Below are 12,935 nucleotides of genomic sequence, written 5' to 3'. Positions count from 1 at the left end.
GTTAGTGGAGATGTAGATCCCTAAATATTTGAAGCCCTGGCTCGCCACCTGTATGCCGCAACCTCTCGGGAGGCAAGGCGTTCCCCCTTTCAGGACGTACAAATGTGACTTAGACCAGTTAATAACTAGGCCGGAGTACTGACCAAAAAGTCGCAGCACGTCACAGGCCACAATGAGGGACTTGCAGGGAGAAGTGAGGTATAGAAGAATATCATCTGCATACAGTGATACTCGGTCCTCGAAGTCCGGGGACCACCGAATACCATGCAGGTCGGGGTGGCTGCGTAACCAGGCTGCCAACGGTTCGAGTGCAAGAGCGAACAGGAGGGGCGACAAAGGACAGCCCTGCCTGGTGCCCCTCTGAAGAACAAAGGATGCTGAAACTCGACCGTTGACCGCCACATTAGCCAACGGACCAGCGTATAGGAGTTTGACCCACCCTACAAATTCCGGGCCAAAACCGAGCTTCGCCAACACTGCCCACAGGTAACTCCACTCAAGGGAGTCAAAAGCCATCGTGGCATCCAACGATGCCAGGACAGCCGGCTCCTCTAGCGTATGGGCCCTGGCCAGGGCTCCGTGAAGTCTACGTAGGTTAAGAGCAGTGTTGCGGTGTGGAATAAAGCCCGACTGGTCCGGGTGCACTAAGTCGCCGATGACGCCAATCAAACGGTTGGCAAGCATTTTGGCTAGAATCTTAGGCTCCGCGTTCAACAGAGAAATGGGGCAATATGATCGGCACAAATCTCTTGGTTTCCCTTCCTTATGGATAACCACAATGGTGGCCAACCTCTGGTCGTGGGGAAGTATGCCAGTCTCCCGCGCCTCCAGGAACATGTTCCACAAGTGCGGGGAAACTACATCCGGTTTGATTTTATATAGCTCTACCGGAATGCCGTTAGGGCCAGGCGCCTTGCCAGATCTCAGAGAGTGAATTGCGAGTGCAACTTCGTCTGCAGTTAAATCCCTGTCTAGATCGTCTCGATCCGCTTCCGACAGGCACGGAAGATCGATATCAGACAGGAGAGCGCCCGAGTCGGCCTCAGATCGGTCCAAGATCGAGGAGTAAACGCCACGAAAGTAATCCGAGAAGGACTCAGCGATTGCGCTCGGATCAGTAACCAACAATCCGTCGTCTCCCAATATCTCCGGGACGACGCGGCTGGCCCTCTCTTTCTTATCGAGCCAAGCTAGTAGCTTGCCCGCCTTGTCACCAACGTCGTAAATCCGACCCTGCTGTTCCCTGCCCATAACGAGAGCAGCGTCGGTGGCAAGGTCTCGATATTCCAATTGCTTAAGGGAGAGGTTATGTAGCAGCTCGGGCTCAGGGCCCTCCTCCAATCGGGAGTCTAACTCCATAATCTCTGCCTCAATGCGCACCATGTCGGCGTCCCTGTTCCTACGAGCTTCCGCTATGAGGGCGAATGCCTCACTCCGCAAGACCGTTTTAAACGCCTCCCATAAGGTGGCAGCCGATGCAACCGATCCCACGTTCTCGGTAAAATAGAGTTCGATAGCCCTGGCCAGGAGACCACGTGTCTTTGGGTTTCGGAAGTACCACGGATTGACCACCACCGGTCGCTCCGTTACAACAATATTAAAATCGAATGAGACCCACAACGGGGAATGGTCCGAGATACCTCTCGCCAAAAATCGGGCCTCAGAGATCGCCGGTGCATGAGCAGCCAATGCAAGAACGTAATCAATCCTTGAGAGGCTACCATGTGCGCCAGAATGAAAAGAGTATTGGCTTTGGGTGGGATGGAGAAGTCTCCAGCAGTCAACCAACCCCATAGTATCAAGGAAAGTGGGCAGCCACATTTGCGAGCTACGGAGGTCTCTAGGCGGATGTCTGTCCAAGGATCCAGAGCAAACAGAATTAAAGTCACCCCCCACAATAAGCAACCCTGCTGGCAAATTCAAGATGGCGCTGCCAAGGTCCTGAAAGGTGTTATTTTGCAAACCCGGAGGAACATAAACTGAAACCAGTGTCAAGACATGCCCTTCCCACCGCCCTGCGACTGCTGCGTACCGCCCCCTCTCGTCCACAATAGTGGAGTCAATCTCAAAAGGAAGGGACGTGCGCACCATAACACCCGCCCCCCGGGACCCCGAAGAGAACCCCGAATGTGCCACCATCTTGTAACCCTTCCTATTGAGCGCTCGGCACGTGTTCCCCACCAAGTGTGTCTCCTGCAAAAGAACAATATCAGGCATTTGTCTTTTAAACAGTTGCAATACCACCCCCCTCTTAATACGATCACCCAAGCCATTGACATTCCAACTAAGAACCTTCAGTGTCCTACCCCCCATCATCGTGTATCAAGCCTTCACCAGCCCCCAGAGGCCCCACCGATACATGAAACAAAGCAAAGCAGACGGCCCATTGCCTAAGAGAAAGAAGAAAGAAACAAAGAAAGCACACAAAACCAACCCCAACACCACGCCCCACCCTGCACCCCTGCAGCAGACTAAAAAGCCCCCCCAACCAGCAGTGTGCCTGTCGCCCCATAAACTAAGCTACAAAAAGACCCTAGAGGAGTAAGGAACCCCCACAGTCCCCCCCTGCCACCCTCCACGTGAGAATAGGATATTCCCGGTAAAGTGCAACAGCACTGGCATTATCGGTCATAGTCAACGGGCACACCGACCGACTATGGTAGTGCGAGAAGTACTATTCCTGAGAACCGAGGCCACCAGAGGCACCTTCAGAATGTTCCTCCTGCTCCTCGCGCCGGTGCGGCAAAGTTTCCAGCCAGTCGCTCGCAGACTCAGGAATATCAAAAAGCAGGGCGCGGCCATCGCGTTCAATGCGCAGTTTAGCGGGGAACAACATAGAGTATTTCAGCCCCAAGTCCCTGAGGCGCCGCTTTACCCCCGCAAAACTTTGACGCTGTCTCTGAACAGCCCTGGTGAAGTCCGGGTAAAAGTTCACATCTGCGTTTTGGAACTTGAGAGGCCCATGTCGCCTCGAGGCCTGGAGGATCGCATCTCGATCTCTGAAGTTGAATAAACGGGCGATGATGGGTCTCGGTGTGACGCCCGTCTTCGGAGGGCCGCCCGGTATTCTGTGGGCCCGCTCAACCGAGAAGAAGTGACTGAGGCCTGCTGGAGCGAGATGGGTCTTAACCAAGTCCTCGACAAAGAGGTCAACGGCCGCTTCCTCCGCTCCCTCCGGCACCCCAATGATGCGAACATTCTGCCGCCTGGCACGTCCTTCAAAATCCTCCAGCCGCCTCGAAAACAAGTCATTAACCGACCGCAAGGTGCGGACCTCCGCTTGCAGGTCCGAGACATCGGTCGTGAGGCTGGAGGTTTTGATCGAGAGATTTCACTCGATCATTCGTTTTGCCCAGGTCGGCCCTAATCAAATTGAGATCGATAGCCAGGGTGTCCACCTTGTGTGTCAGGACCTCGTGCTGTTTGTGCATCTCAGTCCTGATGCCAGCGATAGCCCCCATGATGTCACGAAGAGTGGGCTCCGAACCCTCGGGTGAGCCCGCCCGTAGGGAGTCCTTAGATTGAGCGACCACAGTGGGCGAGGTCCTTTGCTGGGCGTACCGGTCGATCTTGTTGGTCTGAGGCTGGACCGTCTTCCTACTGGCCCGGTTCGCCGTCCTGTCGGGATCACCCCTGCCAGCCATGTTGGGTCTGGGCAGAACAAAGGGTAGTGGGGCGAAGTCGATGTGAGCACTCAGATGGGCGCGGAGCGTAGCCTCTCCGAGTGCAAGTCAACGGTAGGCAACTCGGCAGCTACGTTCACTCCGCCAACAGAAGCAGGAGGCGCTCACTCAGCATATCGACCATGCTCTGCGTCTTCTCGACCGTCGGCCATCTCCGGGACAATGGCGCATCCCTGGCACAAAGTTCAACACGACATAACTTCGCCAAGAAATGTCGGATTTAGAAACGGAAAGCGGTTCCCGTGTCTACGACCACTCGCCAAGTGGAATCCACAACCGTGGATCAGGATTTCTTACAGGATATGTGCGGAGGGTCGGAGGGTCTGCGGAGCTCAGAGCTTACGCGGCCATCTTGCTTGCCCGCGAAGCTCCTCCCCCCTGAAATCGCTATCTTATTTGCAATTAGCAATTGCTAATCGCAAATAAAGGAATATGTAGGAATCGCCATTTATTTACAGATTCCGACATGAATCCCGTTTTGCAAGTCCTTAATAGCGATTCCTTAATAATCGCTATTAAGGAATCGCAAAACGGCTCTTTGATGAATCTAGCTGTATATCTTTTGATATAAAAACAATTGGCCTGGTGTTCAGTTCGAGTGTGTAAAACCTTTTGCTGACTGAGTGTGTACAACAAATGCATAACACTGTCCTCTGGTACTGCCTTACTGCTCGACCAAGCTACCACTTTGGAGTGTAAGGTCAGACCTGACTTTAACCTCTGTTATACCTCAGGGGATTGTGTAACTCTATACACACTGTACCTTACTTTGGTCCAGTATATATAGAGCCACTTTCTCACTCTGTATGCTTGTTGTTGACCCTGTCTAACACTCCGCTGCCCTTTGCCAAGGTTTGCACTATAGGAGTACCACATACACTCAAGCCTGGTCTGAACAAATACAGGTAGAGTACCTCCACTGCCCTTATGAGGGATACAAAATGCAGCCTACCTTGATACTTCTGATCCTCTTAAGAACCATGGTCTGAGAATGCCGGATCATTGTTGGTGTGCTAACAAATGTAACACCAAATGCAAGAATTGTGGTCACTAGTAACTTAGGGTGTTCAATACCTTATTGAAGGGGTAGAGGATCCAAGAAGGGCTTCTCTTTGGAATCAAACAATCAATCCTTAGGTTGCTAACAAGGTCAGCAAAGAAGGTGCATAAAAAAAGCTAGTTTACTGTAGGTGTGATTTGCAACTGCACTAGAAAGCACTGCTGTGCCGTGCTTCAGAGAGCGAGCCAAAAGGTACAAGGCTAATGTTGCATAGAGAAGAGTTAAATAGTGACTGAAGTACTGATGGGTCTCGAAGAGCTTTATTAGAACAGGCTATAAACAGAACATGTGAATTGAAAAATACAGAAACTACGTCCATGAGAGGTGAAAACCTTGGAGAGATCTTTAAAATACATGGTTGCAGTCCAGGGCAAATGCAAACAACCAAGGAGACTAAAAAGACACAGTGTTGGAAGTCATCCTGTCTGGAGCTGGTATTTTGTCTACCTCTACTTTATCCAGTGCAAAAAGGCTTATTTGCAGCAAGCGGGTTTAGATGGCAAAGGCAAATGAACTTCTGAAGGGCAGGATTTGGGAACATTTGCTACTTATCACATCTCGCCCTGCTGCTGATAATGTGAAAAAGGCTGCAGCTTAACTTGCTTGCCCTGTTACCACGAATAGGAGTTTCAGGTCCTAGTAGAACAGAACAGGTGTTCCTCCGTAATCCTCTTGTTCTCAAGAGAAAAGTGAGACCCTTTTGAAAAACGAAAAAGGACACTTGAATAGGACAAATTACCGGAGGGCCTCCCCTCTTGTTATCAGAGTTCACTCCTTCCACATCTTGAGCAACCGTAGCAGACAGTGACTCCATAGAGTCCAGGTATTGTATCATTCTACAAAGCTGGCTCTTTGTATGATAGATCACATAAGATTGTGTAAATATTCAGGGGGTTTCCTTAGAAATAGACAGGGGCTTGCTCAAGCAATCCCAAGGTGCTTTTCCATGTGGTAGTGTGGTCAAGCAACCTTGGGCTCATCTTAGAGGAGTACAAAAGATCTGAAAATACACACTGGTCAATAAATGAGACCGCTCAATGAGGAGATCCACACCAATTTATAAAAATAAAAGTATCTTTATGTGTGTTTAGGCACCAGAAGCAATTCGTTCAAGTAACTACATTTTTAAATCTAAATACTTTTCAGTTCTAAAAGTCGACACTTAGTGCAATTTTTAGAAGCTGCAATGATATCTTATTGGAGGAAAAGTCAATGCAGCATTCAGATACAGTACAGCGACTTACGGGACCAATCTCCAGGAGAGTGAGAAGGTGAGTGGTGTGAAAGGTACAAGGCAGGACTAGTAGAACACCACCAGCGGCACTAGGCAGGCCGGGTCAGGGGTGCAAAACAATGCCGGGTGCCCAATGGTACTCAATGGCGATCAGTGTTTGTGTAAAGAGGCTGCAGGATTGGACTGGGAGGCCAGTCAGTCTAAACCAACAGGGGGCCTCAGGCCTCACGATGCTCGGGACGCAATGACACCTTTGGTCCTCTTTTCTACTCCGTAAGGGTGAGGGTTGCAGAGGTGTCTTAAGGAGTCTGGTTTTCCTTACCAGGACAATTCGTGGTAGAAAGGGCCTGCGTACAGTGGCTGCAGGTGACGGACAGTTAACTGAGTGCAAAACCATGGTGGACTTGGTCTCTAGAGGACGGAGGACCACAATGATACTGTTGGCCCACTTACACTTGGGCTTGGAGCGACAGGTGCAGTGGCTTCAGGCATCTGGTTTCTGCTGTCACAAGGTCATCACAGGAGTCTTTGGATGTCTGCAAGTTGCAGTGAAGCAGGTCCGCTACTTCTCGAGAGGTCCTGAATGCTGGGAAAGTGCTGGCAGGTCTCATTTGCTTTGGGGACTCAGCAGCTATGGGAGAAGTCTTCTTTTGATGCAACTGTTAAAGTCAGCTGGCAGGGTTGGCACCAGGTCAGTTGCTGGGCCTTCAGCTGTTGCAGGATGCAACTCTTCACGTCCTTCGTCTATCAGGTCAGCAGGATCTGGTTTTCTGGTGCCAGGGGTTCTCCTAAATACTGAATTTAGGGGTGTTAAGTGAGTGTAGGGTAGTAGCCAATGGGCTACTGACCCTTGGGGTCACTACGGCCCCTATTTGACCTCTTACTGTGGAAAGTGGGCATAACGATGTGCAAGAGTTCCTTATTGTGCAAACACAAACTTGGGCACTTCTAAAAAGTCGTATCCACATCAGGTTGAGCCACCTTAGGGGTGGTACTAGCATGAGGGTGGGCACACCTACCTGACTAGCTAATTTCCCGCCTGTCCACGAGACAAAGGGCTCTGAACAAAAGAGGGCTGCTTCCTTTCCTGTGAGGGAAGCCAGACTTGTATTTCGAAGGCAGTTGCTTTTTGAAACTCTCCTGCCTTGGAAAGTTAATCAGCAGGTCATCCTGTGGGAGGGGGAGTTATCACCCGAGCAGGCTTTGTTTCTGACCTCCTAAGTACAAAGACACTAACCCTTGGGTGTCAGACACTCGTCTCTGGTGGAAGCTTGCAGAAACCAGCCAGGTAACACACCAGGGGCTGGTAGGTGTACAGGGGAATGTTAGAGGTGCCCTTGGTGTGCATGTATTATTAAATCCACAGGGGCATCAGTGTGGGTTCACTGAGACATGTTTGATACCAAGCATCCCTACTTTCAGCGAAGCCCTCATGTAGCTGGGGAACTAGTTTTCCCCAGTGTCCAGCATGCTTAAATAGGTCTTCCCTGTTTACTCACAGTACTGGAACTGACCAGCCAAGGGGCACATCTGCTTATGTAGTTGTGATCTCACATGTAATATAAGGCACCTTGCCTTAGGGCTGTAAGGCCTGCCGTAGGGGTGTCTTACAATTATAACATGCATTGGTAGAGGACATGGCACACAGGTATAGGACATGTGTGTTCACTTTTGCCTGCACCAAAACATGCAGCCTGCAATGGCAGTCTTGCATGCATTTGGTGAGGTGTCCCTTAGGGTGGCACAATTCATGCTGTAGGCCAAAGGGACCCTCTCTAGTACCTCAGGCTCTAGGTACCAGGGGTAACATTTACTAGAGACTTACAGAAGGTGACAAAGGTATTGCCAATTGGAGGAAGCAATTGAACAGATTTAGGGAAATAATACTGGTACTGGAGGCCTTAGTTAGCAGAAACCCAGTACAGTTCAGTCAAAGTTGCATCAAATATCAGGCAAAAAATTGTGTGTGCGGCGAGGAGGAGGAGGGTGGGGTTACTGCAACAAAAATCCAGTTTCCTATAATCATGGAAAAGTGTGCATACCTCCAATCTCACGGGTGCAAATACTAATTTTCCTTACATGCGAAACAAGCACTTACGCTGTGGTCACTCAGCAGACAAATTACAAACTCTATGCTGGTATGACCACAAGAATAAAGACACAGGAAAGATGGCAGAAAAGGCCAGTCTTTTTCCTGTTTGGTCCAAAATAAGAACCAAAACATTCTACACTTTAACCACACTGTGTGCTACAGGCATGGGAGAAGAAAAGTCGGATGTAGGAAAAAAAAGTGGGTACTTTTACCCCCAGCAATTTGCGTGTGTTAAGCAACGAAGATCTAACCAAAACAAACTAACAGTTTTGGGAACGATAACAAGACATGATACAACCACCAGAATGTAGGAACTCAAACACCCAAAACAGAGAAAAGAAAGGAGAAAATGTAAGCACATGTTCACCAAAAAGTGATCTAGGAGTGTCAATGATGTCCTGAGAAATAGGTCAGTATCTTGGATCTAGGATCTCTAGACTCATTTGAAAGACGCAGAGAACTACATAACAGGTAATGGGCTGGGCAAGCCACCGATATGATCTGTGTACTACTTAAAGGAAGAAGTGTGCATTGTGAACTTTCATTTGGCACATTATTGAAGTTACACATGTAAAGGTTGCTGTTTTAGTCCAATTTCCCAATAAACAAAAATTAGTGTTTAAAATGTTGTTTATTTTATATAGACTTAACAAAAAGCATTAAAAAATATTACTAAGATCTCACACTTGCACATATTCTACTGTCAATAACCCTCACAGATAAAGCCATGCTTAAGAACCAGAGTGACCCGTATATTCAGTGCTTTAATGACCCATTCTTCAAATCCAGACGCTATAACTTAATTTGCTTTGCCTTATGTCAATCAACATTTCTGAGTTTTAACACACTTTGGTCCACCTTGGGTGGGTGACAAGCAGCTTATTTTGAATGAATAACGGATGTAGGCTCCATTCTACAGAAGAGATCTATTTTGAATAAACCACCACGTAATACATGGAACAAATTTATACTATAACATATATATATATATATATACACAAGTGCCCTTACTTTGCTTCATGAGCTGTACAGCTAGAGAAGGGCAATTGGAACACATCAAAGAGAACATGCGCACCACCATAATGAACATTCCAGAACTCAGGATCGGAGGAGTTACTACCAGGAGCTGCTGAATGTTCGTAAGCAAATCCTTAGAAGCAACTTGCTGTAGCAAATTCTAGAAAGAAAGACAGGAAAACCTCTGACATTTGTATACATTAGCCTATTTTCAGTTGAAAATGTTCATAGTTCATGCACTAGAGGTTTAACTATACGTCAGTTTTCTTTTGAATAAACAATTTCCAATAAAATAAATTAGAGCAGGATGTAATCAACTAAACAGAAAGACACCATAGATTTTAAGTGTTCACATTAACATTTAATAAAACAAAAACATGCATAGCAACACAGTGTTGAACTTGGCTCTTTCTGCTTGGTCAATCATAAAACTTTTCCCTTCACCCTCCTGTTTCCTGAACCTGCTTTTGTTGGCTTATAAGACTCGCCGCACTCTACCAGTGCTAAATAACTTATGCTCTCTCCTTTAAACACAGTAAAGTTGGCTTACTAACAATTGCCACATTTAATCTACCTGCAAGTCCCTGATCAACAGACACTACATGTACCAGGTCATTTAAACTAAATGCTGCTGGTGGGCCTGCAGCATTAATTACACAAACCACTTAAGTAGCCTTTTAAGCATGTCTGAGGCCTGTCATTGAAGCCTGTGTGCGCCACTTTAAACTGCCATTTCGACCGGGCAAAAAAAAAAAACAACCTTCGCCAGGCCTAAAACTTCTTTTTAACTCCTTCGGTGCTCATGATGGCTCCCGGCCGTCATGAGTCACGGTAGGCGTGTGCTCCTGATGGCCGAAAGCAGTCAGAATGTTGCCGCTCCGCCCATGAGCTGTTAATTCCCCGCCTGTGCGGGAGAATGAATCAGTGGATGAAGTTCTGACTACTCCCGGCCGTCATGAGCACACGCCCACCGTGATTTATGACGGGTGAGAGCAGTCGTGAGTACCGCCATGCCAACCCCCCCACCCCCGCACCACGTCATAATTTGCGTTGCGGCGAAGGGGTTAATACGTACAAGTCATCCACCGTGTAGGGTAGGCCCCAAATAGCAGATTTTATTGTATTTACAAAGTTGGACATGTACTTTCATTTTATATGTCTTTGTGTTCAAAAACTCAACTTCGTTTTTCACTACTGCAAGGCATACCTCTCCTATAGCATAACATTGGGTTTCCTAATTACATGGCAATGTTTAATTGGGAGCAGGTAGGAATGAGGAGTTTGTTTTTTAAAGAAATGTAATGTAAAACCCTCTTTAATGGTAACTTCTGATTTTACGTCACAATTCTAAAAAGGTCACTCTTATAAAGTTGGCCTATCACATTTGCACATCACAATGGTCCTTCCTGAGCACAATATTGGAGCCCCAGACCCAACTCTAAAGTACATTTGCGTATCTTTGGATACTACAGGAGAACTGTTGTGCTGTTTTTCAGCCACAAGGACTGATACCCTGTTACTCTGAGGTGCTGCTTGCTGAAACGGAAGACTTGACCAGTATCCGTCATTCCAGGCTAAAGTGGGTTCAAGGGTCAGTGAGTGCCTGCCCCCCCCCCCCGCCCCCCCCCCCCTCCCCTCTCTAGAGGTGCCTCTTAGGACCTGGACCCTAGGTGTGGCATCAGGTAAACACTTCAAAGAAAAGGAGAAATCTTAATGTTTTAGCCAATTTGCTACCATGAACGGGACTTTGTGACAAGATCTGGTTAATCATGCCACCTGCCAACCCGAATCTCTAAGTGCACTAGCCCTTTCATGCCACAGTGATTAGTGATGCACGGCAATGTAAGATCTGCACTTCGCACTACAGCATTGACAGGGTGCGATGACTTCCAATGTGAATCTCCAGCAACAACCGTTTGTGACGCCCAACACTATGTTCACGCTGCATTGACTACCACGCCCATCCTGCTTTTCGAGCTGCAGCCATGACCACCCGCAATGTTCTCCCTGCCCCTCACAGCCCCTCCACCGTTAACAGAACGCTTTGTGCTGGACCTTTGAAAGGGACTATTTCAGCAAGACTAATCTGGTCCCTGTATCTCGCCTATGCTACATCAATGTTGGCCTGCACTTGGGAATTTCACCTGGTTTCGCAAGAGCAGATAGGTGCGAGTAGCACTTTGTGGTTTTAAGCGTTTACCTAAATCTTTGAAATTACATATGTCCGGTTATAAGGATTGGATGTATACAAATTTATTACATTTCACAGTTTTTTTCCCAAATTGGTGTATGATTTTTCTGGTGTTGTGTTTTCACTTTACTGTTTGAAGTGCTGGAGAAATGCTTTACACATTGCATTTAAGCTGAGCCTGACTGGTGTTGTGTCAAGCTATCAGGGTGGTCAAGTACAGGTTAGTTTGGGATCTGCTAGTGTTTCACCCTGACAAGAACTGTTGTTGCTGTTTCAGTAGGGTGTTACTCCCTCAACCAGTAACCCAATTTCCTACAGACAGTTATTAAAGGAAAGGAGAGGGAATAAAGATGAACTGCTAAATAGCAGGCAAATGTGTTAGGATGTACATTTTAAATTTTGATATTCAGCTTTTTTTTTAAACACTCATATTATACTAAACGGAGTACCTGTTTATTTAGTTCATACTTGTATGAATACGCAGAAATCAACTTTTTGTTTGCCAACCAACAATTAGGTGCATCGATAAAAAATAAACCACCACTACAAGGTATAATGGGATATGGAAGTTGCTGGTCTCTTTAATGGAGCAGTGTCAAATAAAAGCTCCTTACACACACTGCTTAACTGGCTGCAACTGCTCTTACTGTTTTTCACGATGCCCTTCACAGAATCGAAGCAAGATTACTTTTAGTGCTACAATGTTTGCTGTAGAGTATTGTGTGTTTAATAGGTTGCATTATTAAAGTAAAACAAAGGAAATCGCGCACGTTTAGAATGGGATTGCTTGCAGTATTGATCTGCATGTAAAATGTATATGCAGAAGAATACTCTGATAGCCAGTTTGTAGTTATGTTAGTAAGAGGCTCCTGAAACGACTATTTCTAAATAAATTTGGTGAGCATTCGACAAATCTGTGAAAAACCTTCCAACCACATAGTTCATCCGATTTAGGTTTTTCATGACAACAATGGAGCGGATACGTCGAGAGGTAGCCTAGAAAAGGTGGGCAGAGGCAAAAAGCGAAAAGGGACTTCTCACAATTTAATTAACACAGTATTTTTTGCTCTGCTATACAGAAGAAAAGGATGAACGAAATTACAGAAAACCTAACATGAAAGAAGAACTTGGCTGAAGTGCATTCTCTGTGTTTGGTGTCAAAGTATTTTGTAGTTTGAAAAATAAGTGTTTACAACAATTTTCTGTGTGCTTGAAACAGTCAATAAATAGATGTACCTTTACACCTGGGAAGGTATTTTTGATGACCCTATAACTTTAGCACTGTTAAGCTTACTTCATTGTTTTTTTTTTGCACGTTTGAATTTGTCAAGCAGGCCACAGATAAAAAGGTTGCTAAAAAGTTGAACATTTGATGAAAACTGACAAGTGACAAGCCCACATGAAATTTGGCAGACATTTTGCATGTTTAGTCCTTTGCGATTATGGCAAGTTTCGAGCAGATCCATCAGAGGAAAGAGCACAAGTTAAATACAGAATCGGAAATTCATAGAGTTGCATGCAACTTGAGGGAGGCTGGCAGGGCATAGTGGGGTTTGAAAAAAATAAACCATTTCCCAAACCTGGGCATGCAAACAAATGAAAGCTTATGGTGAACTTCCCAAACTGCCGGCAAAGGCTCTTGGACCAATAGAAGCATG

At 46.8% G+C, this 12,935-nt stretch overlaps 1 protein-coding gene across 15 annotated transcripts in view; it reads right to left on the bottom strand.

Annotated features, from left to right (window-relative positions):
• The window catches only part of TRIP12 (thyroid hormone receptor interactor 12), a 1,206,981-nt gene that overhangs the window by 817,498 nt on the left and 376,548 nt on the right, over nt 1-12,935 (bottom strand). For all 15 annotated transcript variants that reach the window (XM_086944059.1, XM_086944047.1, XM_086944048.1 and 12 more), the window contains one exon: nt 9,081-9,246. In XM_086944059.1, coding sequence (XP_086800185.1) covers nt 9,081-9,246 — 166 coding nt within the window. The remainder of the gene's footprint in view (nt 1-9,080; nt 9,247-12,935) is intronic.

Source organism: Lissotriton vulgaris, chromosome 11 (genome assembly GCF_964263255.1).
Source record: "Lissotriton vulgaris chromosome 11, aLisVul1.2, whole genome shotgun sequence".
NCBI lineage: Eukaryota > Metazoa > Chordata > Amphibia > Caudata > Salamandridae > Lissotriton > Lissotriton vulgaris.
Note: the sequence above shows the minus strand (reverse complement) of the source record. Positions and strands in the feature narration are given on the sequence as shown.